The following is a 24,447-nucleotide window of genomic DNA, read 5'->3' as shown; positions in this document are numbered from 1 at the left end:
AAGTTGTTTTTTAGAGTTTTAAAAATTAGTGTATGCAAATACCCTGGGTAATAAAAAAAAAGTAATCATTGAATATCAATTTAGCTTCAAGTGCAGCTTAGCGAGCCTCAAATAAATAGCGCAACTGGAGGTGGCTAGCTGATGGCATGCAAAGTGGACAAAATCAGAATTATGGCGGGCTCTGGCTTTAACAAGCCGTCGTACGCTGTTGCTATCGTTGTCGTCGGTGCTCTCGTTCTATCTATGGCCATATCAGCTTTATCCGACGACACGAGATGCTGCATTTGTTGTGGGCACTCGCGCTATTATGGACAATGACATATACAATGCTGTGGTCCTCGGAGCTCGCAGGCTGTAGCTGCCGCAAGAGAAAGCCGCCTGAGCGGCCGTGTGTTATCCTGACTGAATGATAGAAACGTTAACGATATCTGTTGGGTAGCTGCCGCTACGCAGAGAAACATAACGAAGTGAAGCAAAGCTGAACCGAACAGTAGGTAGGGGCTGTGGGTGGTATCATAGGGAAGGGGTTGTGCCGTGAGCGCGCAGGGGCGGCATCTAGGGGTGGGGGACCGCTCGGGCGGCGAAAGGACTCGCAGGCTCCCCAGCCGCCTGCAAGCCGCAGGACAACGGAGGCAAGACGAGAGACAACACCGATGGACCGACGATTGCTGGGTGGCCTCTATGGCTGTAATGGCGGCCAACGCCGCTTTAGAGTCTGGGGTTGTGACTCGCACCGACTAAAGCCTAAGTTGGGTGCACGACAGGCAAGGAAGGGCCAGTAGCAGCGGCGGAAGCAGCCTAAGACTTAATGCCTCAGGCGGACACTGCTGCCGTTGGCTGCCGAGGGAGAGTGGACTAGTCAGGACTCTGGTAGGTTAGTCTAGGGCGGCTATCGGAGCAGTGGCCTGGAGATTTGGGGGAACAGGAGATGCGAGGGGGTGGGGTAGTCGGGTCGACGGCGCCGCCGCTACCGAGCGGCGCCACTGCTGCCGCTGGAGTAGTCGTGAGTTTGCTCCGTACCATCCTCTCGGTGGAGTCCCGCTGGTTGCCATGGAGATCGTGAAAACACGGAGGGAGAGCCCAGCTAGCCTCCTCTTTCAATATGACGGCCGAGAAAGCAGGCTCACATCCGAGGCCAGGAGCGAGACAGGAGTCAGGAAGGAGGCAGAATCCGGGAGGCCGTTTGCTGCCTGCCGCCAGTTGGATTCAGCACAGGATCTCTGATCAGCCAAAAAGACAGAGCCCGTACAGCAGCAGCAAGGACGGTCAAAACGAGTTATCGAGCCCGTCATCTTCAATCGTAGTGCTGTAAAGGTACTGGCCACGACGGCTCAAACCGGCTATCTGTCGACAATTGGAGTCGGTGAGAAACCATTGCAATCTTCCATTTGGAGGCAAAATCTGTGCAGTCACAGGTTAACGACGGCGACGAATAGGCTGACTGATTGTTCATGTGATACAGGAAACATGAAGAAAAGATAATGAAGAGATACGCTATGGGTTTTACATAAGGCCGCTGGCAAGCGGAAGATCCCGTGTCTACCTGATACTTCCCCTACGACTGCTTGAAAGGCTATCACTCCCCCAAAAGTATATTACCTTCGAACTTATTTGTTTGCGGGCGGACTGCGAAGTTCTGAAGTAAAAAACTTTCTCCATAAGGAAACATCACAACCTCATGGACATCGTGCGCGGTAAGTTGTAGTATATTTTACAAAGGCCTTAGCAGCATTTTAAACCTTTCAGTTGCGTTGTACGTGATTACTTTGCCTATTTTCGTATGTAATGAGTAGCCAGGTGGAATATCAGTGTGTAAAAATATATAGTAATATCTACAGATTTAAAATACAGATACAAAAATCTCCCTAACAGGAAGGGTGACATACTTATGAAAGATGCCTCTGAGATTTCAACTGATTGAACAGTATCAATTGTTTTCAAAAGATTGATTGCTAAGCCGAGATATCGATTATGACGCAGTCCTTAGCCAATACATTGGTCAAAAATTCGCTTGTCTGGGACATTTTACAAGGTTGTTTTGGTACTACTTTTTTCTTATCTGTGAGCCGAAATTAAATATTACGGCTCTCAGAACGTTAAAAAAAATTACGTTGTTTTAATCAGTGCGTGAAACATAGTCGCAGAGGGTTCAGTATGAAGGGCGTAGCGTTTATGATGTGTCTTTCATTTAAGGAAATAGCAGCGTTCGCTAATCTATGTTACATCTGTGGGAAAAGTTTACTGCATCCGTTGATTCTTTCACGGTAACATCGATAAGAAAGGACACGTAACCTACTCTACACATATAACAATATTATATAAATATATAACCTATTACTTCTTTTTCAAAATAAACTTGAAAAGTTATGAGCATGCATGTATACACAAATCTGCATATATATATATATATGTATATATATATATATATATACCAGGTTAGCTTAAGCAGTTGTAATCAGAAGGTCAGAAATACAAGCTGTTTTATATATAATATAGCGATACCTTCAGTAAGATACATAAAATGAGAACTGATTCAACGTGAGTTGGCTGACTTGCCCGCTCACTCCACGTTGGCAACAGCAGCAGCCACAAGCGCTTGGAAGACGAAGAGACAGCAACCGTCAGAGCGAACAAGCGGGTGAGGTTGAGGTCGAGCCTAAGGCCTGAGTAGGCCTGACTTACTTCTTTGGCCGAAACGGTGGCCTGTCCTAATCATGGCCCATGGATAGTAGTGAGCAATTCTGAGCTGCTGTTGGTGCCTGCCAACGAGCGGTTCATACTTTGTTCAGATTGCTGGACTGCTTATTGCTGTTCTACCAACCGCGAGGTTCCACTAGGTGTTGTCGCTCCTGCGCCTACAGGCACTAGTACTACAGCTACGACTACTAGGACCACTACATCAGCTGCTGTCCCCGTTCTCTACGAGCGGGCAGCGCGCGCAGGTCTTCGGACAGGAGTCTGCTCGCCGCGCTGATCGATACGGTGTCAACTCCGGCGACATCAGACGACTAAACAAAAGCCTTAAAGATGACGGAATAGGCGACCGACACATTACCTACCTACGTTAGTATGCAAAGCTCAAAGTGTTTTAAAGGTCTCCGTAGACTCAAAAAAACACCCTTAAGACAACGGACACACGGTAAAAATAGGTTTTAGATATAGAAAAAGGTACGAAGGCGAGACCTGCTCATGCGTTACGCACTGAATTGAAACATTACCCCGCGGCAAATTTCGCGACAAATTGCCGCCATTTGCAAGATGCCGAAGACAAATGTAAACGTACTAGAGATGATTTTAAACGTTTTCTTAAATTTGTGTTTGTTAAAGCATTTTACAGAATTCTAGTAATGACTAAGCCTCTTAAAGCTAATATTGTTATACGCTTGTTCCTTTGGTCTTTTCTTTAACACTTGAATACTGCTTGCGGAAGAATGACTGCCTTACTTCACGATCTTAGTCCTTTGCTTTTCAGGCAATTTTTCATAAACGCTCATTTGATAAAAAAAAAAAAAAAAAAACCGAACCGAATATGACTGAGCTGATTTGTTAATGTGTTATGTGGGATTCAAGCGTTACTGGTCTTCCGAATGGGTGCATTTCGTCTTTGTATCTAATCTCGGGCACTATATATCTTTGCATGAAAGCTTTCGTCCATATTGCCAGATGCGATTGCATAAGACCGCTTGTTGGATACCGGCAAGCAACCGGCCGATATTACTCTATATTTTAACACGTAGCGAGCCGAATCTATAACGTTTGCCGGCTATTGGCCCATCTGTTAATTAAAAACCTTTGGCCGATGGTATTGTTCTGTTGACTTTAACCTGCGAAAATGTTATTTCTCTATAGATATTGATAGTTTTGTACCTAAAGCCAGGCGACCGTGGGTACGAAAACTGATTACATTGAAGCATTATTATGTTAAAAATGGGACCTTTCCTTCCGACCGCCTTATCGGCCTTACGGCAGTTTCTTATTATTTTTTTTTGTTGTGTTCTGTGGATTAGCTGTTTACGAGAAGCGCTGCATACAGATGTATTAGCAAACGTAAAAGTCGAATTATCTCCGTGTCTCTCGTACTGTGCCCGCAGACGTAGGCGTCTCTGCGACGTCCACCTCATCTGTTAACAGGAACTTCGCTATACCGAAGCTTAACTCCGAGGCTTTTCCAAAGTAAGCTCCCTTAGAACATAGACATGACGGATAAGAAAGGCTCACGAGCTTTCAAATCACCGCCTTAAAGATTTTATGACGGTACGAACCGAATGTACTACGTAAAAGAAAGCGCTTAAGGATAGCGAGGAAGAGTATGGCTATAAATCAGTTGGTTTATTGATGGGTAAGAAATAATCATCCATGTGCGCTACTCGAATCATAATATATTATGCTTACAGACGATGATGTTTAGGTGCGCTTGAGCCAAGCTCGAGCTTCAAAAGAAAAATATATTAGTTACACACCGTGGAATAACTGCTGATCTATCTGTGCCCCTATTTGGGTCTTGCCCAATGTAATGCGCTACCTGTAAGTGCATCGTTACGAGGTCTCAACAGGCATATAATTGAGGCTGGCCTTCGAGGACCATCTACAACCATTAGGCGGCTTAAGCTTTATAAGACATAGGGCTTAAGCTACACTATGTAGAAGGCCAACCTAGTATAATTAATGCTAGTACCGAAACTAACTGACGAAGACCTATTACCTCCCTAAGTGATTATTAGGGATAATTCTTCTTCTATTTGAAGAATACGACATCGTTTTCTGCAAACAGCTGTGAATAGTTTGTGTTGCCTGACTAGTAGCATTGGCTCTAACATTCCATCCCGCTGTTCGTTGGACCTGAATTACCGATAATCAAAAACGAGCTAGGGCAGTATTTCTAACTCCGTGATCCCATCTCCGTGGCTTACTATTCAGATTTTGAAGCAACTTTTCAAAAATTTACCTCGAAATGGAATGAAAAAAAAATCGAGTATCTTAGAACTGAAAATCGAGTTTGTTATATCCAGTTGTGCAAATACATATCGTAAGAACAAGCAAAACACCTCGATTTCAGAGGTGTTTTGCTTGTTGTTGCAGAGACTGCGTGTAACACTGACTACAATAGAGAAACCATTTCAGAGCCGTAGAATAATTGATTGCAGTAAAATAGAGAGTAAATTCAAATTATCTTAAAAGTTTACTCGTAGTCCCTTATGGCGAATGCGAAAATGCCACAAATTAAACCTTAGGACATCGAATGGTGAGTCCCAGTTGGTAACCCGCTGCCATTACATAGACCCAATCTAGAAGATGGCATGCAATTTTAACTGGCTGATAGTTATTAGGTTATCGTTAGACGATTACCCTTGTGAGACCGCTATCTTATCGGTGTAACGGCTACCGTAACGTCTGAGTTTCTGAAATTCGTTACGTGGCTCGAATCTGTTGTGCAGTAGGTCATATGTTAAGGACGCGGTATTAGTCTAATAATGGACGTCTTTTTTTATTTGTTCTTTTATTCTATTGTTATTAGTTGCGTTTTATGTGACTCTCAGATATGGGTCTTTTTAGCCGTGTATACCGTACGAATGGTGCGAGCTGATCTGCCTATTGATCGAAGCAGGTGCCGTCCGTTCGGTTCCACTGGCGAGACGACAATTCGCCGTAAAAAGCGGAAATGAAAAAAATTGGCATAACAAGCCGGCTTTATCTGTAATTAGCAGACTCCATTTTGTACCGTTTTAAGTGACAGTTATAACACTATTATTTTGCGATTTCGTAGTAAATTTTCGAGTAAGGCATTAATTTAAATAATTAAATTAAAATTATTATTATATAATTATTATTCGGTTAAGATCAATTTTGTTATTGAATTCGCTAATTTGGTTTAGCATATCCTCGATAAAAAAATTTAATTGATTGATTTAGCCAAGTATTACTGAATGTTTTGAGTTATTTACATATATTTATTGATTTTATGAACGTTTGGTGAATTGAAATTGATAACTAGGTTTCCACACGCATCGGAGCGCCTCTTGATGTCGGGACACAGTCCAGTAAAATAGGAGTAGCTTCCGAACGAGGTTTCATATGGACGATAAACTATATCTGAGTTAGTTAGTAGAGGCGTCAGGATAAGTTAACTTGGTCGGCCAGCTAACTTGGACGAAAGTCATCAAAGAACAAGGTTGCGCAGTTAGAATGAGAACTAGAATGGCCTTTCCCGTTCCTGTTGCTTTTCCAGCATGAAGCATTACTCACTGATAAAGCAAAAACGGGCAGCGTTAATTAAAAAACGAAAACAATAGCCTTAGCCTATTAACACGAGGTTTCCTTAGTCCGTAAAAAATTACGCGACCTTCATTTGATGCCGGTCGTCTCAGTCGATCTAGATAGGAATTCTGTTATATGGCTCTATGTGATTTTTTTTTCCATCTAGCTTCCCGAGAGCCGTAGTGAGGCCGGAGGAGGTTAAGATAATTTTACTGGTGCCATTTTGAAAGGAGTTCTCAAAGCAACAGCAGCAGCAGCAGCACTCCCGTTGCTCCGTTCGGAGCCCGGGGGCAGTCGACAACTGTTTGCCACAAGGTTGCCATAACAACGCCGCCGGTTCAGAACTACCTGACCCCTACGGAGCTACTCCGGAGCAGCCTCTGAATGCCTCCCTGTCTACAGGTAAATTGATATATGTGGGCATGTCTATGGATCGCAGGTCATCCACCATCTAGATGATGCTCTACTCCGAAGTTGCTGGTACAATACGAACATTGCATGCCACCTAGCTTACGATCCTTAGCGTTTCCTCGATACAAATTGCTTATTTATTCAATATATCGTAAGGTATTCATAAGCAAATACGTATTCCGTTTTTTGACGGGTTTCAACCTGCTTTTTACTATGTTGGTTCAAGTAAGACTAGACACAAAATAGACCCAACAAACAGAAGCTTAAATTACCAAACATCGGCAGTAATTATACACACTAGGATATTGTTTCGTATTGACGATTGATAATAGCCATGAAGTAAATGTGAGTACTGCTTTATTCTCGGAGCGCAAGTATATCGTATAGATTTATTGCTTAATTTTACAATTAAAAGTATCTCATATCGATGAAAAATCAAGGACTGCTGCCATTTTGAATAGGAATTTCAATCTATTAAACCACAGCCGTACTGCATTGTGTCGACATGCAAACAATTGGCTTGAAGCTATAGCATAGCACCAGTATCTATAGGAAGCTATGTAAGCCCGCCTGCTCTGCTATCCCTTTTCATAACTTATCCTGATTTGATTGTCTATTATAGATGACCAATCGGCAATCTGGGTTTGGTGGCTTGTCGTCGCTCTTGGCTTGTTCCGTCGATCACTCCATAGCCTACTGCAGAGGTTTGTTTCGCGGGTTTCTACCCATTTGGCAAGCAAACCGCTCGTGGGTTGTCTTAAGGGCCTTGGTTGTCTCGACCGAGACTGCCGTAGTGCGATCGAATGACTGTTTACTCGCTGCGTAACAGGCTACGGGGAGCAGTGTGCTTCCAGGAGGAGCATTGGTATCGTTTTGCAGCTGTTCCCCCTGGCCACCTCATGATCGTTCGTTGCCATGTGCCTACCGACCTCCATAAGATGCCGAACGGATTCCGAGCTGACAGCTGCTAGTCATAACCGAATCGTTAAAACATCAATTGTGACTAGTTCGTTGGCCACAACGGCCCGGTGATGCTAATTTGACGCTGCTTTTGAAATTTAAATTGGCTATGTTGATCTATGATGACTTCTCAAGAACATTTATCAGCGCTGCAGGGGGTATGGCCCAAGCGGATTTTCTCTAGCAGAAGAGCAAATAGAAAAATATGCTACTATATAGGTAAAATGAATGGATTTCAACTATATTGAATTAGCAATATACAGTCATTAGAAGAGAAGCTTCGTGAAAAAGGAAATATACTTTATAATTCGAAGAGTAAAAGTTGAGCCTTCGGTGAGTTTATAAAGTGAACAGTGAAAGAATAGGTCGACCGATCTAATACGAAACTGTGTTGGGGTCGAAAGATCATGTCGGCTTTTTTAAAGCTGTTTTTTTTTTTTCTATTTTATGTACCCACTGTTTTTTCTTTGTTTGTAAATACCATTCGAAAGCACCCTCTCTTCCGCATAAACCCGCGGTATATATATATATATATATATATTGCGTTTGCGAAAGTTCGTTTCGAGTTGAGATTGCAAGGATGGACGTTCTTCGTACTTTTATTATTTTGTTCCACATTTTCTGGAATCAATAATTTTCCGAAATAGCCTGGATTATTCGTGTTGTCTACGAGGTAGACTTTATAGTTAACAGAATAGCTTAAATGTGCTTTCACCAAATATAAACCAAATATAACATCCTGGATGTGGGAGATACATCCCATTTCGATCAGCGTACGAAATAGAAAACGGTTGGGATCTGTCTCTATGCCGATATAAAACAGAGACAGTAATAAGTAGTTTCTAGATACACGCCAACAAACAAAACGGAACTTACTTTTTGGCCAACCGACAGTATCTAAAGATTTTTACTTTGTGTATTTTGATTAAGTCGAAATCAGTTTTTCAGGAGGGCATTTTCAATTAGCTGCCATAAAAGCATTAATTTCATTAACTTACGTGTCTATTTTATTACGCAACCGCGTGAACTATTATTAACAGCTTATTCGCCTCATTGATAACTTGGTCGTAGTGATAAAAGTTGAAAACTTTTACGACTTTAGATAATACAGACACATATACATATCGTATTATACATACAATACGAGTGTACATGTAATATTTCTTGTTATCTATCTTTTTTTTCAATAATCGGAAGTTTGTGTGCTTCGTGCGGACAGCTTTCCTTAAGACACTCACCACCATACTCTTCAACAAAAATTGAATGTGTTTACGGAATATCTAAAAAACAAAGTACTATCAATGCCATCTATTTGTTGAAAGTGTCCTATTTAGATCACAACCCTCCATTCCTGTCCTAAATGAATAAAAACGCCTATATCCTAATGCCATGCGTCAATACCGACGCTCTTTTGTCTCTTCGCCAGACATTTCTTTTATCCTATAGCGTCATCTCAATAGCTACACTGTGTATTATTTATACGGCTACATTTATCAATAGATGAGATGCGGTGCGATTCAGGTTGCCTGGATTCGGGCGTTCTCTTGGCGTATGTTTCTAGTAGCAGCCTATCTGTGCCTACTCCGTTTGGAAGAGGCAGAGACGTGGGGGCGTCTCCTTAAGGGTCCTTTCAGGCCAATGATAGTAATTTCTTTCAGTTATTGTTTGTTCATCTCAAGATGCACTACGTCCTCCAGTTACCACGAAATCAATTGTCAGTAGAAACCAGAATGGCAGAGGACAAATATCTCCGCTGTCAAGGGAGAGAGTCAAGCGTGTTATGAAAAGGGGAGGCCTTTGGTAGAAAGTTCCGCACTACCTCTAAGAGGTATTAGGCCACTTTGGAAGGCGAGATAATACTCTAGGTAACAAGCAAGCGTCCCCATTATTGGCGATGACAGGTTGTTAAGATCGAATAAATTTATCGAATCGCGGGACCACATAACAGCATTACGTCTCGCACTCTCTCTCTGTTAAGTGAGCGCTTATGTAATCGAGAGTAGTATCTGGGTGGACCGAAGAATCACTGGCAATTTAAGAAACGGCGCCGGTTTTGCAAGCTACAGTTGATATAATTTGTGTAATAATAAACAAGATGTGGTGTTCTTGGGGGACGACGTCGTGCCTCATCGTCACAGTGGCAAGCCCAGAAGGACTACAGTCAATCGTGGCCGTACAGGCATAGAGCGAAATTATCACCCTAAACAGATTATTTCTTCTAGTGGATTGCATGATCAGTCTACTTATCAGGCCTTCAACACATTATCTGCAATACTTAAACAAAAGCCATCATTGAAATGACGCATGGCCATTTATGCTCGGGCCTGTTTGTTTGGTCAGGTACGGCATATCTAATAATTTCCGCCTTGCCAACATAAAACGACAGTATTTCGTTAACACGTAATCCGCTTGTCGTTGTGACGGGTCCACGAACACGTTGTACACAAGTCCATGGGGCTATCAAAGCAAATGGGCCACTTTATAGGATATTCCTTACTAATAGTCGTAGCAAGTAGGCAGCTGTTGATCAAACATGTCAGTTTCATTATTGAACCGTATTGAAACTTTTGGCCCTCTCAAACCAACATAGCGCCGCATAGAGACACAAACCATTTCGGCCTACTTTGAAAAAATTTAGAAGACGAAGTATGATCTTGGTCCTATTATATTTTCGTGTTTAGTGCTATATTTTGGATTATTCATATAAAATAGTGAGGAAGACGAAGCCGGTTAAAACTTCCGGTCGTGTCGGGCGTTCGACAAACATAACCAATTACAATAACTGATCGTGTTTATGCTAATACTTGCTTCTAATGTGTAATTATGATTTTCTTTAATAGGGCGTTTAAATAAAAGAGGTTCCATAAGGCCGAAAATACCTGCCCCCTTCCTACCCAGTATCGCCCAAAGGAACAGATTAACCTCGTTTTTATCAAAGTCAGAACCCGTTAGAGGTTACAGCTGGATGACTATGGAATCACGATGGTGTAAGCCGAAGCTATATTTGGCAAGCCAACGTCAGTGGACTTTACGTATATATTAGGCATATACGTTACTGAAAGAGGCATAAGCAAAGTATCAGGTTAACAGTAATTGTCTCTACCCCGTTTAATTTGCTGATTTGCGTTTGCGCATTATAGCACGTGTAGGTTTCGACCCGTCCCCATCTCTAATATATCGTATTCAGACTGAACCTGTGAGGCCATGGTGTTTTTGTGGGAACCCATTTAAAGTAAAGTTACAGTGAATAGTTGAATCTACCTGAAACAGTGCCAGCTTTTTATGACGGGTCAAAGTTTGGTAGCATCGTTGCTGTTTAAAGTTCCCGCCGTTAGAGATCAAGGTAGCCGCTCTCCATCCTTATGAGTATCTTTTGAACTTTCGTCAAGCAACGAACGACAGCGAAGATTCGGAGCAGTTTACCATCAACTCATCCGGCCAGAAACGACTCTGTCAAGCAAACAAACGTAGGCTATCTGCTCACATGTAACAGTTGTTATTTATTATGCAATACAGTTGTTGCTGTCGAAATTTCTAACGTAAGTACTGCAGTGCGGATACTTCGACATCGTTATATCCCAGAACTCACTTGGATCTTTCGGAGCGCCCAGGCAAGACATCTACAATGAGGCCTGAAGTAATGGAGCTTATATTCACTAGTTGATACCTAAGACAGATGAAAGCAGGCAAAGAAAGGAAAGAGATCGTCTTTCTACACGTCCGGCCCCGTTTCGTTTTTTCATTTGGCTTATACTGCCATTGCCATCTTCAAAAAATGAGTCACAAGATTGCTTTGTCTTTTGAGGCCGAGCGGAGGACCGACCTATCAATGTCTCCTCTCTGTGACGAAAGTGCGGTTGCTCCTTTACGTCTTTTCCCCATTGTCTTCTTATATTTACTTGCTTTCATTTGTGTCTTTCTCTTGACACTCAGTGCGGGTGCTGTGTTTGGCCTGTGTTTATAGGAGGAGGAAAAGGAGTGGCTTCGGGCCGTTGTTGCGCAGTGTCTCCTGGTCGGAAAGGGCGCTCGTCGTTGTTCCTTGAGAGCTGGGATCAACTCCAGCAGCAACGGCAGCAGAAGCTAAGGATTGAACTCTAAATCTCGCATAGAGCGCACTCGGCGGTCCTAGGAGAGAACGGTTGAGCTTCGGTCGTCGGAGCGACTGTGGCTACAAGCCGGGATGGCAGCAACGACAGAACGCGCCCAGGCCACCCGAACCGGACCTGGCTCCCCATTCGAAGGCCACGAATCAGATGATGATGACATGAGGCTTACTATCACCGGTGAGTACCAAGAATAGCAACAGGTATTCGTTGAAGTAACATGATGGATGATAAATGTGCCCGCTATCACCGCTACCGTCTTCCAGAAATTCGCCTTTTTCGAAGAGTACTGGAAAAGCCGTATATCATTTTTATTGGCGCAAATAATTCGTGTGCAATTACTTCTTTGTGTTCATAATTTAGTTTAAAATTTTATGTGTGTAACAGACCGCTTATGGATTTAGAGTGTGCAAGGTCTGAAAGGTCAACGAACATAGGGTTCGGTGTAAGAGATTAAGCGTATATAATGGAATTGCATCATATCTGAAAGGACTTTAAAATGTGGTAGATGAGTGTAAGCGTCAAACGTGTAAGTGCCCGTGACATATTAGGATGTTTTGATGAGTGTCTTCCTGCCCGTTGCTATGGATAAACACCTGAAAGCAAAACAATGACAAGCATTTATTTCACAGCTCGGAAAGGAAAAACCTATTATTCTGTGATCGTTATACCTAATAAACATCATGGAGTGGAAGGCTTATTTGCACTTGAAGCCGAAGCTATCGTCCACGGCATTATTTCAATAAGGAAGCAACTTCATTTTCGTTAAAGACTATCGGTTTTTTGGGTTTTCTTTCGATTTGGCCCAGCGGTTCGTTAAAAAATACCCAAGCTAAATTACTTGAAATAGGCAAGTTAAAAAGATCGAGATTATTTTGTGAAAGGGTAGACATAGATTGAAGAATCACCCACTTTATAGATTCCTGCTCATCCTATAGATTAAATGTCACCTACACTACGTTTTTTTTTGCCTAGTCATGCGATGTGCAAAATTAGCTATTTTTTCTAATATAGCCCGCTATAAGTCCAATACTTTTTTTTTAGTTTTTAAATTAATTCTGTAACCGTCGGTAACCAACCCGATACCATGGAATTACCTGTACTCTGTAACGAACAAACGTGACAAAAATGCGTAGCAGGAATTATATATATATTCTCTTTAAAGTGTATTGATCTCTGGATTGATTGAGTGGATTGATTCTCTTTAAAGTATTGATCACCGGAGCCACATAGATAGTCAATGATTTTTCAGACTGTTTATTTTTTAACGTTATACTTCACCTTTGCATAGTCGACCTAGATATAAAATGGAAATATCAATCATATTGCTGGAACCGTTCAATCTGGGATCCAGGTTCGTTCAGCATCCTGTGGGCAGGCTTATTTTTAAAAAGCCACCACACAATATTTTTATCTTACCTCAGATGTACCTCAGAAGTAATACACAAGCCTCAAGAGCTAACCCTATGGGAAAAAATTAAAATGGTTTAGAACTTGACGTTTGTACATCTAGTAGACTGTGATACTCGGATCTACTAATGTAGATCCCTAAATGTAAAGGAGAAGGTACATTTATTTTTAACAGTTGTAGTTACATCTAATTAAGCGCTTGTGAGGGTATAAGGCAGATCTTCTAAATGAATGCCTTTCTCAAAAAGCGTTTATATATATTGCTTTGACGGGGCTGAGCTCACGCAAGGGCTCCTTTGCTATACTTTCGATACGCTTGGATACTTCGTTTATGCTTGTAGTTAACGCGCCACGATGATGAGTCAATTAAAGAAACAACGAAATCCGCAAATGTCCCAAAGTTACTCAAAGCAACCACGAGTATATACGAGTTTATGCCCCATCTACTTCTTATGTCAATATATATATATATATATATAATAGGATATATAATGTTATGGCAGTAAAATTATCAGTGTGTTGAAGTATCGCCGTTAATAATTACAACCGCGTGACGAAAACCTATAAAACTAATACTAACGCCGGCTGATTACTTCACAAAAAGTTAGTTTCATAATAAAAGTGATACTAATGCCTATTCATCTACTGCTATCCTAAACGAAATCAAGCCAAATGCTTTTTGTACTCAAATAAGCGTACGCATATAGAAATAATACTCAGTGGCCAATAAGAGAGGACTGTCCCAACGAGTTCTTCGGTTACCGTACAGTCACCCCAATAGACCCAGCAGTGTACTGTATCATTTTTATACTATAAAAGAACTATATATATACACGAAGGTGCGTCCATGCGTTTCCTAGATACGGACTATGGGACTGTCAGTAATGAAGAGCCAGAACGTAGTCCAGCTGGATGTTCCTCAGGACCATCTACCAGGGCAGCATCAGCAGCGCCGGCGCTTTCGATAAATCGCTGTCATCTCTGCGGTGAAGCGGCCGCCTCCGCCCACGGCCTGTCGCTCCACCTACGCAGAGTGCACGATGTTATTTCGTGCACAAGTTCACAACTCAACCCAACTCAGCATACTTGCAAGCAGTGCGGAAAAAGCCTTTCATCAGCCAGCAGCCTCGATCGTCACATGCTTGTGCATTCTGGCGAGCGTCCATTCAAATGTAAGAGACACATGCCGATGGCAGAGCTTGAACTAGCGATCCCTACGGCTGACTCCCTCCCAGTCAATGATTTCACCGTCCACAATAGTAGAATTTTAGGAAATTTATAAGATCAAGCTATTGAAAGTCATCTGGTTAGGTTTAGATCAAATCTCACATATGTGCTCACAGTGCGAAATAAATCGATGTTAACAAAAATTTCTAAAGTGTATGTCCATTACGCTCCTATTATCTATTTTCAGGTAAGATCTGCGGGATGGCTTTTACCACAAATGGCAACATGCATCGTCACATGCGCACGCATAGCGGTGCTCCTTTGATTGGGCCTCTTATTAGCCAGTTGCACGTGCATGGCCAATTGTTACAGGTGCATCCATCTGTTCACGGCTCACCAACCTCTACTACTCAGCCTTCTCATGGACAGCTTGCGCCCCAGGATTTTCGCTGTCTAATTTGTGGACGTCTTTTTTTGAGCAAAACAGCTTTGGAAAAGCATGCACATACGGCTCATGATGACGCCCCAGTATCTTGTCCAAAGTGTTTCGCTCGCTGCGTCTCGTACTCTGGACTCATCAATGGCCTACACACATGCATCGAACAGACGGAGGGCTCCGAAAATTTGAGCTTCGAAGATCTTACCCATGTCGACTTTTCCTGCAGTAAGTTTAGCCTCATCTGCGCTGTAGAATGTGACAGTCGACCCCGCCGTTGTCCTTCAATCGCTGGTAAGCATGATTGTGAGCGATGCGCCCGTTCATTTCCATCGAAGGATGCCCTGGACATCCACAAACAACGACACGACGAACGCCAGACGTTCTGCGTTGCCTGCCGAACTTCCTATGTATCAAGCGTTGATCTACAGAATCATCAGGCAGAACTCCATCGGGAGCTTGTTGACGACAAAGCGCGCTTGATGGCAGCCTTGCACCTTCATGCAACGAACACAACTCCACGACATGATCTAAGTGACGTCCAAACACTTCTTAGTTTAGCTAATACAATACCGGCTGTAAAGTCAACATCTAGTGTCGGAGAGCCGACATCAGAGAACTCGTGTGATTCGTTCACGGATTCGACTGTTCTGGGCTTTGGAGCGGGCGACACCGACGATTCAACATGCACCATGTGTGGAACGGTATTTAAGAACGTCCAGTTGCTCAAACGCCACCTGCAGATACACGTAAATGCGCCATTCGCGTGTACGCTTTGCCCGTATGTTAGCACTGATAAGAGCACTCTAGTACGCCATCTTCGAACGCACAACGGTGAACGGCCATTTCAGTGTGCAATATGCAAATATGCCTTTACTACAAAGGCAAATTGTGAACGGCATGTACGTAAACGACACAACAAACAGACCAAGGTCAGTGACTCTTTCGATACTCGTATTATCATCAGCCTATTTCTAGTACGGTATTTACTATTGCAGATCTAATCCCGGTACATTCAATTGGTCCTCAAACGATGAATGGCGACTTGCTAGAATGGTTTTTTTCCACTGTTCCAGGCTGAAATCCGGTCCGCTATGCAATACAATCCGCATATGCAGAGCCAACGGTTATCTCCCACTTTCTCGGCACACAGCGATTCGGGAAGCACCGTATGCAAATATTGCAATAAGGACTTCAAATTTAATCGCGTTCTTCGACACCATCTACGCTCTTTGAATAATTCATGCAGTAGGAAACCTTTTTGTTGCATCGTGTGCAAACTGGGCTTCTCTACAAAGAATAATTGTATTCGTCATGTGCTTAAGCAGCACCCAGAATTTCAGCATAAACTTTCTGAAGCGGTGAGCTCCAAGCCACTACCGATGGACGAGGCTAGTGGTCAGGACCCTCCTGTACCATTGACATTCGACAACGACAGTGATCTTGTTAACGAGCAAAACGATATTGAAGTCGATGATTTGGACGATGATCATAACTCAGACCACATTGTTCCACGTATCGAGCAGCACAAAGGTCAAGCAAAGACGATCCCAAAGCCCGAAGTATTGAAACCGACCGCTGTGATCCTCGGTCCGGTGAATCAAGTTATCGGAACGCTACATAAAGTAACGATGTCCCCAGCCGCTATTGATGTGGTCAAGTCCGTTACACCTGTCGTACTTACGACGGTGAAAACCGCTGAAGTCGAGGTCAAGAAAACTTTCGCGACACCAGAGGCCAAGGTCACTGTGATTCCGGCAGCTCATCAGAAGGTTAAGGAGCAACATCCTGGCAAGATCGAGCTGCCCCCTCCTCCACAAGACGAGCCGCTTGATCTCGCCGTCCACGCTCTCGATCTCAGTCGTAAGGACGATGCCCAACGCCCGAAGCCCGTGCCCTGTACACCAAAGAATAACTTCATTGATGCCATTCTTACAGCGGCAAAGTACGTCCCTGAAACACCGACGACGTCCCCTGTAAATGAAGTCGTTTTTCCAAAGGTCACGAATGAGCCAGTTAGGAAAAAAATAGGTGTTCCATTCACAAAGACATTCATTCTCTCTGAGAAAACTCGAACAGCGTTAAAGATTCTCGTGAATGCTAAAAAATCCGATGAGCGCTTTGATGAACAGGAGCAGCAAGATTTGGCGTCAGTTTCGGCTTTGCTAAATGCAGCGAACTCGCATCTTATGCTACAACATATGATTGGGGAAAATGAGAAAGAAATGACGGCAGTGAAGGTTAGTCGAACGGACCCCGAGATCACACCGAAAAAGGGTACCACTGAAATGGCCGAACATAATAATGGGGTAAGTCCTTTACACGCATAATCATTCTTCATTCAGCATATTCTGTCACCAGGTTTGTCAATCCCATGCCTCCTTAATATCGTAGATCATGTTTCCTGTGTCCATCTTTCAGAGCCGTAAAGATTCACCAAACTCCGTGTCGTGCAAATATTGCCGCCGAAAATTTCCTTGGACAAGTTCTTTGCGCCGTCATTTGCTAACTCATACGGGACAGAAACCATTTAAATGTCCGCATTGTCCGATTTATTTCACAACTAAATCGAACTGTGAGCGCCACCTGTTGCGTAAGCACGACAAACTTGGCAAAGCTACCCGTGCACGGGGAAGCGTGCTAATGGCCACTCGTGCATCAACTTCTAACGGTAACAAGGTTGTGAACGTTCCAAGCCACCGATTACGTGTACCTTGTCCATGCTGTTCCAGATCGTTCCGTAGCGAAGATTCGCTTACGGAACATCTTCGTCAGCGAGGGAAACCGTTTCGTTGTGTGATATGTTGTAAACTCTTCAAAGAGGCACAAGAATGCGTTCAACATGTCCGTCGCGTCCACGATCTACATGTCCTACACACAGTTTCTACTTCTGCCGAAGTCACCGAAGGTGACGGAGGTCCACGATGCTTCGTGTGCCTTCAGCCTGTGGAGTCGGCTGTTCTACAGTCACACTTTCGGTCGGAGCACACCCTGGATAGCGATGACAACAATAACAACAACAACAATAGCAACAACAGCAGCAACAATGGAAGCAATGGTGGTAGAGTGTATGAGCATGACGTTATAGAAATGGGCCCTGGAGGCGCAGCTGAGCAAGAAGCCGTCAAGGCATCCACATAAGAGGCTCTACGGGGATTGGAAGGAATGATCGTCTTTGCATAGTAAACATTCCCGAAAAAAACGAGAATTAGGAATGTATGCATTAACCTGTGGGTTAGTGGACCTGCGTGTGCAGGCGTCAGGCGGCTACTGTATAGCAGAACGGAAACAGACTCTCTCCAGATTACTTACGCGAAAAACGCAAATTCTCCTCCAGGAAGAGTCACTATAATACTTCGAACGTTTGTATTCGTCGGTAGTGAGGTGTGACGTAGATGGAAAGGGGTAAGTTCACTTTTATAGAAGAATGCCGTTGACAGCCGAGGTGGCAATATGAGGAAACAAGAAGAGTGACCTGATTGATTTCTTACAATGACTCGGTTCGAGTTAGAGCTGAGAGGGACCATACGAAAAAGCTGTTACTGACGCCGCGTCCTGACACCGCGTCCTGACACCTGGCTCTTTTCGGCGAAGCTATAATTTTTTGTGTCGCGTGCTACAGCATAGCCTTAAAGTAGCACAACCCGTGATATTTTCTAGTTTTTTAGGACCTATTTGTCTGTAAATATGTCGATACAACGATGATCACCAGTTCACATAGACATAAAAACTCGTGAACAGACAAGTTAATGTCGTCGAATTTAGGCAGAATTCGGCAAACCTGGTAGTAAGGCAAACACTTACGAAGTATGTTTTTTTGCCAAAATTTCGGATTGCCAGATAGCCGGAAATGCCTGGTACTCAGATAGAACAATGATGATTCCTAGTCGAAAAGAGGTTTCTATTAAAACTCAGTCACTGTGTTACACTTTATTATATTAGCTGTGTCAACTTCACAATGTCTAGACTTTATTTTTATTTTTCAAAAGCATAATACTGTTATCACCTAAACCAGTCTATTTCTAGGACCAGAATCAAACAGCTCGTATGTCTGAGATTAAGTCAGATCGAGACTTCCTTAGCTATACTATTCAATGCGGTCCCCTTCGAGTACGCTAAACGGAACTCTTTTCCATAACTAAATCCAAATATTTTTTTACTACCAGTTGTTCCACCTGCGCGTATAAATTGCAGGTAGTGGACATCTCTTGAAAGGTCTTTTACGGGTACGTATTGCATAACGATCTAACCGTCAGTGAATTAATGAAAAAGTACTTTGGACTGGCATGAAACGGCTATTGTTAGTATTACTGATGGTAGCGGCTGGTGACAATTGATGACTTTCATCACAAAGTTTGCGTCATTGATTTACTAGTTATCACGTATGATGCGTGACAATGCAACAACAATCATACACGTACACACAAACACATACACGCACACAAATATGATAAGGTCTACGTGCGCTCTCGTTTTCGAAACATCAAGGTAAATGGCCTCTCATAGTAGCGAGTTTGAATCATGGTTTTCTTGCCGAATCCTGAAACGATTCATAATTATCTCGGTCAAAGCTAGTTACGAACCTCTACAAACGTTAACTGCGCGTTTCGCGGTGTATATTGTCTCCCTGTCAACGATTGGGCGTGTTTATTTCAATCGATATCTTCGAAAAACTTTCGATGTATGAACCACGTCCTGGGTTGTGGAAATCTTTGCATTTATTATGAAAAGTATGGTTATGGTTTCCCGAACATTTAAAGCTGTGCATCACTTAATTATGTTAGCACCATATAAATATATAAATTGCATTTGTTTTTTTCGAACTTGTAGTTGGCCTTTTTTCGTGTTTCACCGTTTCCTATTGTGGTAGTACATGACGAGGTAGCAAATCATTCTCTGAACCGAAAGATATCATTTCTGCTTAACTGTAACTGAGGTTTGAGCACAGACGCTAAACATCTCAGTTTGCTATGAAATCGTAAAGAAAGAGTCACTTCTCACATTTATATCGTGTAATTCGTAAAAAAGTGTACGCTTCTCGACTTTGTGCTTATCAATGGAAAAACACATTAAGCCGTTTACGCTTCATTTTTCGCTAATGTAGGAAAAAAATAAAGTCAATACATAATGTATGCGTTGTGTTTGGCTATTCCTTGTATTCATCAACGATTATTGCGGCCGTCACATCGATTTTGAGTAGTCTAGAAGGTTGATAAACTCAAATTTTCCCGCCATAGAACTCCTCTGTTCACCTTGAAGTTCTGTTAAATACGAAGCAGCTATTCAGGATCTGTGAGTTCGACACGCCCGCTGTGAAGCTCTTAGCTATTTCTACGATCGATTGCCGGAGCTAAGACATGAATTAAAATCCTGAACTACATCTATTTTCGAAAGTTACTTTATGATTATGCCTTTATACATTTCAGCAAAACGAACAATCGATGCGATACAAAAAAGCCGCACCATATCTATATAATCATATTATCTATATATATATATATAATATATAAATCATGAATATATTATTTTGTGACTATTCCATGAACCTCAGCGGATGTTAGCATATACAAGCAAAACAGATTCACGCCGAACCACTATACTACCGATGATTGGAATCGGTCGAACGCTGTTCGATATTAAGTGTTATGTTGATAAAAAGTACAGAATAATACCATTCAATCATAAAAATATCTGAAATTATGGCTTTTGTTATGTTTCTACCTTCGATAGTATAAATGTATAGACAGCGTCACTCGATGTTGGCATCACGCGCTGTGCCTTACTCAATCAGCGGACCGGTCGGGTACCCCCTATGCACCATCCGCTTGAGTGCCTTACCTGCGTGTGTACGACTAGAAGGTCTTCGAAATGCTCGCCAGAGCAAATGAACTAAATGATCAATAAATTACGGAGTAAGCAAAGAGCTGTCAGACTCTTAAGGTAATAGGGTAAGACCTCTTAAGACCTTAAGGTAATAGGGTAGTTATTGCTGTGATGTGATTGTACGTGGTAGTGTCGCAATGACGGCGAACGGCTAGACTAGCGTCCGAAACGTTTACCGGTACAGCGCCTAAACCATAGGTGCTTCTATATTTCCGAGCTTCCGAGGTGTTCTATCGGATGGTTGGCTCCCGGCTCCAGATTTAGATTAACTAGCGGGCAAACGCGTCACCCACCAAGCTATGACGGGGTCAAACCATATGTGCCTCAATGCCTGAAACTTCCTATTCGCTGGTAAATGTTATTGCTTGCATTGGCACAATTCGCTTGTCAACCTTTACCACTGTGTTAATGTATCGATTCAAAATATCTTCCCTATAAGACTCGCCCTGTCGGGAAAGAGAAGTGACCAGACACAGACAAAGTAACGTCCTTTTTCTTTCATTTGGCCTATTTTCTAACGCTATTCAATGAAATGATACCAACAGCATAAATTACGAATGTCCGAATTACGACAATCAGTCAAAAGCCAGCTTCGCATGTACGTTATAGGCGCGGAAGATGTGTAAGTTTAAAAATATCTCCCCTCCCACGTGCTTTTGTCGAGGATCTTGTTTGCCTTCCATGCAAGGGGCATATCTTAGTGGGGAGTGCCGATAGCATTCTTTCAGGACGTGCCGTAAAATTACTACCTATCAATATTCTAATCAGTATCATTGTCCCTACGTAAATAATACACCCTCACACACATGGCGTGCCCGATAAACGCACAGGGATTTGACCGTATATATATATATATATATATACTTAGAAATAAATGAACAAGGATTTAGTTATAATGAAATGCCGATTTACGAATACCATACGCTCATCATGTGTGCATTATTACGAAACATTAGGGAATAGAACGAGTAACAGAGGAAATGTCGCCGAAGCGCATCGAACAAATCACCTCTTTCGTAGTATAAATTCAATGAGAACATTTATCCCACCATGATTATTAACCAACGTCAGGATTCATTGAAAAATGTGTATAAGGATTAGGTACGAATGCTTGCCAATATCAAAATAGGCATCACTATAACGTACTTCTTTAAATCGGACATTTTCCAAATCAAAAGAAGCACTTCGTAAAGCAGAACAGCCCTGCTGAACTAAGCAGATCTAGTAGGGTCTCTAATTGGTCCTAAAACGTTTGAGAAGCAGAAGAGAGGCAAAAAAAAATTACTTAAGAAGTGTCAAATATGGTTTAGAAGTATCCGTTTTATATAGAAGACAATATATCATTAAAGGCAGAGATCAATGGTCGTAACGCCAAGGCAGAGCAAGTATATTACCGTCCCGAAGTTTTACTACATAGCACTGGCCTCTTCAGCGTTCGATGTTCGCACCCAGACTTTTGAATCGTACGTTGATATTTTGTATCTGGAAATAAGGAACGCTTTGATAAATTTTAATTTTATGATAATTGTAACAAATAGCATTGGGATCATCATTATCATCATCACCATATTATACTATCTCGTATAATTACTGAGTTTATTTAATAGAACTATATAAAGTTAGTGGAAGACTCACTATTTCTGCCTATAGGAACGTTATTTGCAATCTAGTAAGGTAATCAATACGAAAAAGCTTTCCTTGCCTGTAAGTGGTACCATCATTGAGAATATGGAGTATCCGGAATGGTGATTTTCGAAGGTCTAAATGTTCACTATAAATGCGTATTGTGTGATATATATTTCATTAACGCCACCAAAATACTTCGTTTTTTCCTTTAATCTTAAACTGAAAGCTCCATTGGAGACCAATTGTCGGTAACAATTGATAATAGCGATCGTTCAGAAGTAATGGCAGCACAGGTAGACGACAACAAAGGCAGTAACATAATTTGAAGGAATGAAGTGACGGATTATCTAATAAAGGAACATTTTGACGGCTGGCGTTCGGAATGGCCGACATGCAAAGTCTACTAAAGTATACAGATAGAAGTAGGTAAGCCTTTCACAAAACGATACTGAATCCAGAGAACACTATTATAAATAGTTAAAAAGAATTTAGGTGTCCAACGCATAAGTAGGACCCAATATAAATAAGTAAAATGCCAGAACTGCGTAATGTTAAGACACCCGAAACAGAAAGATTGTAATAACGTCAGTAAACTATTACGATGTTATAAGAATACTAATGATAATAAATAAAAAGCACCTAAAAAACCAACTAGGACCGCTACTTTCGTCTTTCTTGCTTGTTATTTACCCGCCACGAAAAAGCTGATTTGTCTCTAACGAAAGCAGCTATTTCATGCTTTACCATTTTCTTATGTATTTTAGGCCTATTGTGCATGTTAAGAGCACTTATTTTTTACCAGCGCAGAGCCTATTCTACAGCGTTTAGTATAGCAGAAACAAAATGAGAGACAAATCCCAATAACATTTCTGAAAATGGCCATAAGCTTTGCTCTCGCATGAATCACGTACGAGACGTACGAGCGTTGAAGCGAGCTGCGGGAGGCATGACACTTGCAGGACGGCAACGAAGGGATGAGAATATTATGGCCCGCTGTAAAAATACCGTTCTGAAGATATGTTTAGTAAATAGGGGGCATCAATAGTATCGAGTACTGACCGCCCTACCCAGGGGAGCAGTGACTCACGAGAGTCGCCATCCTGACATAATTGAACCGTGTGGCAAGTTTTTGGCGATGTCTCATTCTTTTGGTGTTTCCTATTCTCCGTTGTTGTCGTTCTCTAGCTGGGTGGGAAGCATCACTACTGACGCATAGCAAATGCAGGCCACAGACAACGGTGGCAGGGGCGGTGGCAGCTTCTGCTGCTGTGGTCGCCGCCTTGAAGGTCAACGAGCCAAAAACCTAGAGCAGAGCCATCGCCGCTGTTGGGCTATGCCACTGTGCGCACAGACACTGGTGGAAAGTGGTGAATTTCTTAAGTAAAAACGGTGGCAACGTTCCTGTTAGTATTAAGCGGGGCAGGACAGATAACAGGATAGGGTCGACAAGCCCGAAAGAGGTGACGAAAAGCTGCCCATGTTTTGATTGCTTCTAAACCACTACTTCCTACTCTTCTTCGACAACTCGACGGTACTGCCGCCATCGAACGGTCGAAACTGTGTGTGCGTGCGTGTGTGTGTTTGTATGGGCAAGCACTGAGAAGGGGCAGACGCGTCTGGCTGCGGAAAGGGCCAAGAACGAGCCGCAACATTGGTCACCGTCGGCTTAGCCCGAGCTTGCTGGCTTACACAATGGCTATGACAGAACACAGCGGATAATCAATTGGAATTAGAGCTTTCTTAGCCAAGAGCATATAGCTCACTTTGGACGTCTGGCATGCTGCACGGAATGAAGTTTATTTATCAGTGACATCAAACAAAAAGAAACAAATACAAAAGTGTTACTTGAATTTATTTCTGTTATTATTTTGGCAATGAATAAGATGAGAAGTCATTATTTTCAAATAGTATTATCTCTGCGATTACACCGCTTACAAACCTAAGGCCTATCTCAATTTGCTGACTGAACTCTTTGAAATTATTTCAATTATGGATGGAGAGAATGAATGGAGAGAAAATCTTCTACGAGGGTAACAACGGCAATATATTCATATCATTCCAGTGGATGTAGAATTAACTTTGTGCAGTAAATAGCAATATAAGTTTGACAGGGGCCTTACGCTCTTAATTCAGCCTAAACTTGTTATTAACAATGGTTTACTGAAGTGTTCATGTTTTGCCTCTAACTAAATGGGC

The 24,447-nt window shown here is 42.4% G+C and overlaps 1 protein-coding gene across 1 annotated transcript; it reads left to right on the top strand.

Moving 5' to 3' along the window:
- The first annotated feature begins 1,477 nt into the window (after window positions 1-1,477).
- LOC111266734 (uncharacterized) lies at window positions 1,478-22,908 on the top strand. The gene is made up of 6 exons (XM_022844456.2): window positions 1,478-1,694; window positions 11,591-11,909; window positions 14,000-14,311; window positions 14,554-15,674; window positions 15,819-17,051; window positions 17,164-22,908. The coding sequence occupies exons 2-6, from the start codon at window positions 11,807-11,809 to the stop codon at window positions 17,881-17,883; spliced, it is 3,489 nt and encodes a 1,162-aa protein (XP_022700191.2). The 5' UTR covers window positions 1,478-1,694; window positions 11,591-11,806; the 3' UTR covers window positions 17,884-22,908.
- Window positions 22,909-24,447: the final 1,539 nt, after the last annotated feature.

The sequence above is a fragment of the Varroa jacobsoni genome, unplaced genomic scaffold, assembly GCF_002532875.2.
Source record: "Varroa jacobsoni isolate VJ856 unplaced genomic scaffold, vjacob_1.0 scaffold_1111, whole genome shotgun sequence".
Taxonomy (NCBI): domain Eukaryota; kingdom Metazoa; phylum Arthropoda; class Arachnida; order Mesostigmata; family Varroidae; genus Varroa; species Varroa jacobsoni.
This window is presented reverse-complemented; position numbering and strand designations above follow the sequence as displayed.

What these genes read in the sequence shown, in the direction of transcription:
- LOC111266734 (XM_022844456.2), top strand. Translation starts at nt 11,807, where the DNA reads ATGGCAGCAACGACAGAACGCGCCCAGGCCACCCGAACCGGACCTGGC. An exon ending in CATGAGGCTTACTATCACCG is followed by an intron (nt 11,910 to 13,999) that starts GTGAGTACCAAG and finishes TGCGTTTCCTAG; the next exon opens with ATACGGACTATGGGACTGTC. An exon ending in TGGCGAGCGTCCATTCAAAT is followed by an intron (nt 14,312 to 14,553) that starts GTAAGAGACACA and finishes ATCTATTTTCAG; the next exon opens with GTAAGATCTGCGGGATGGCT.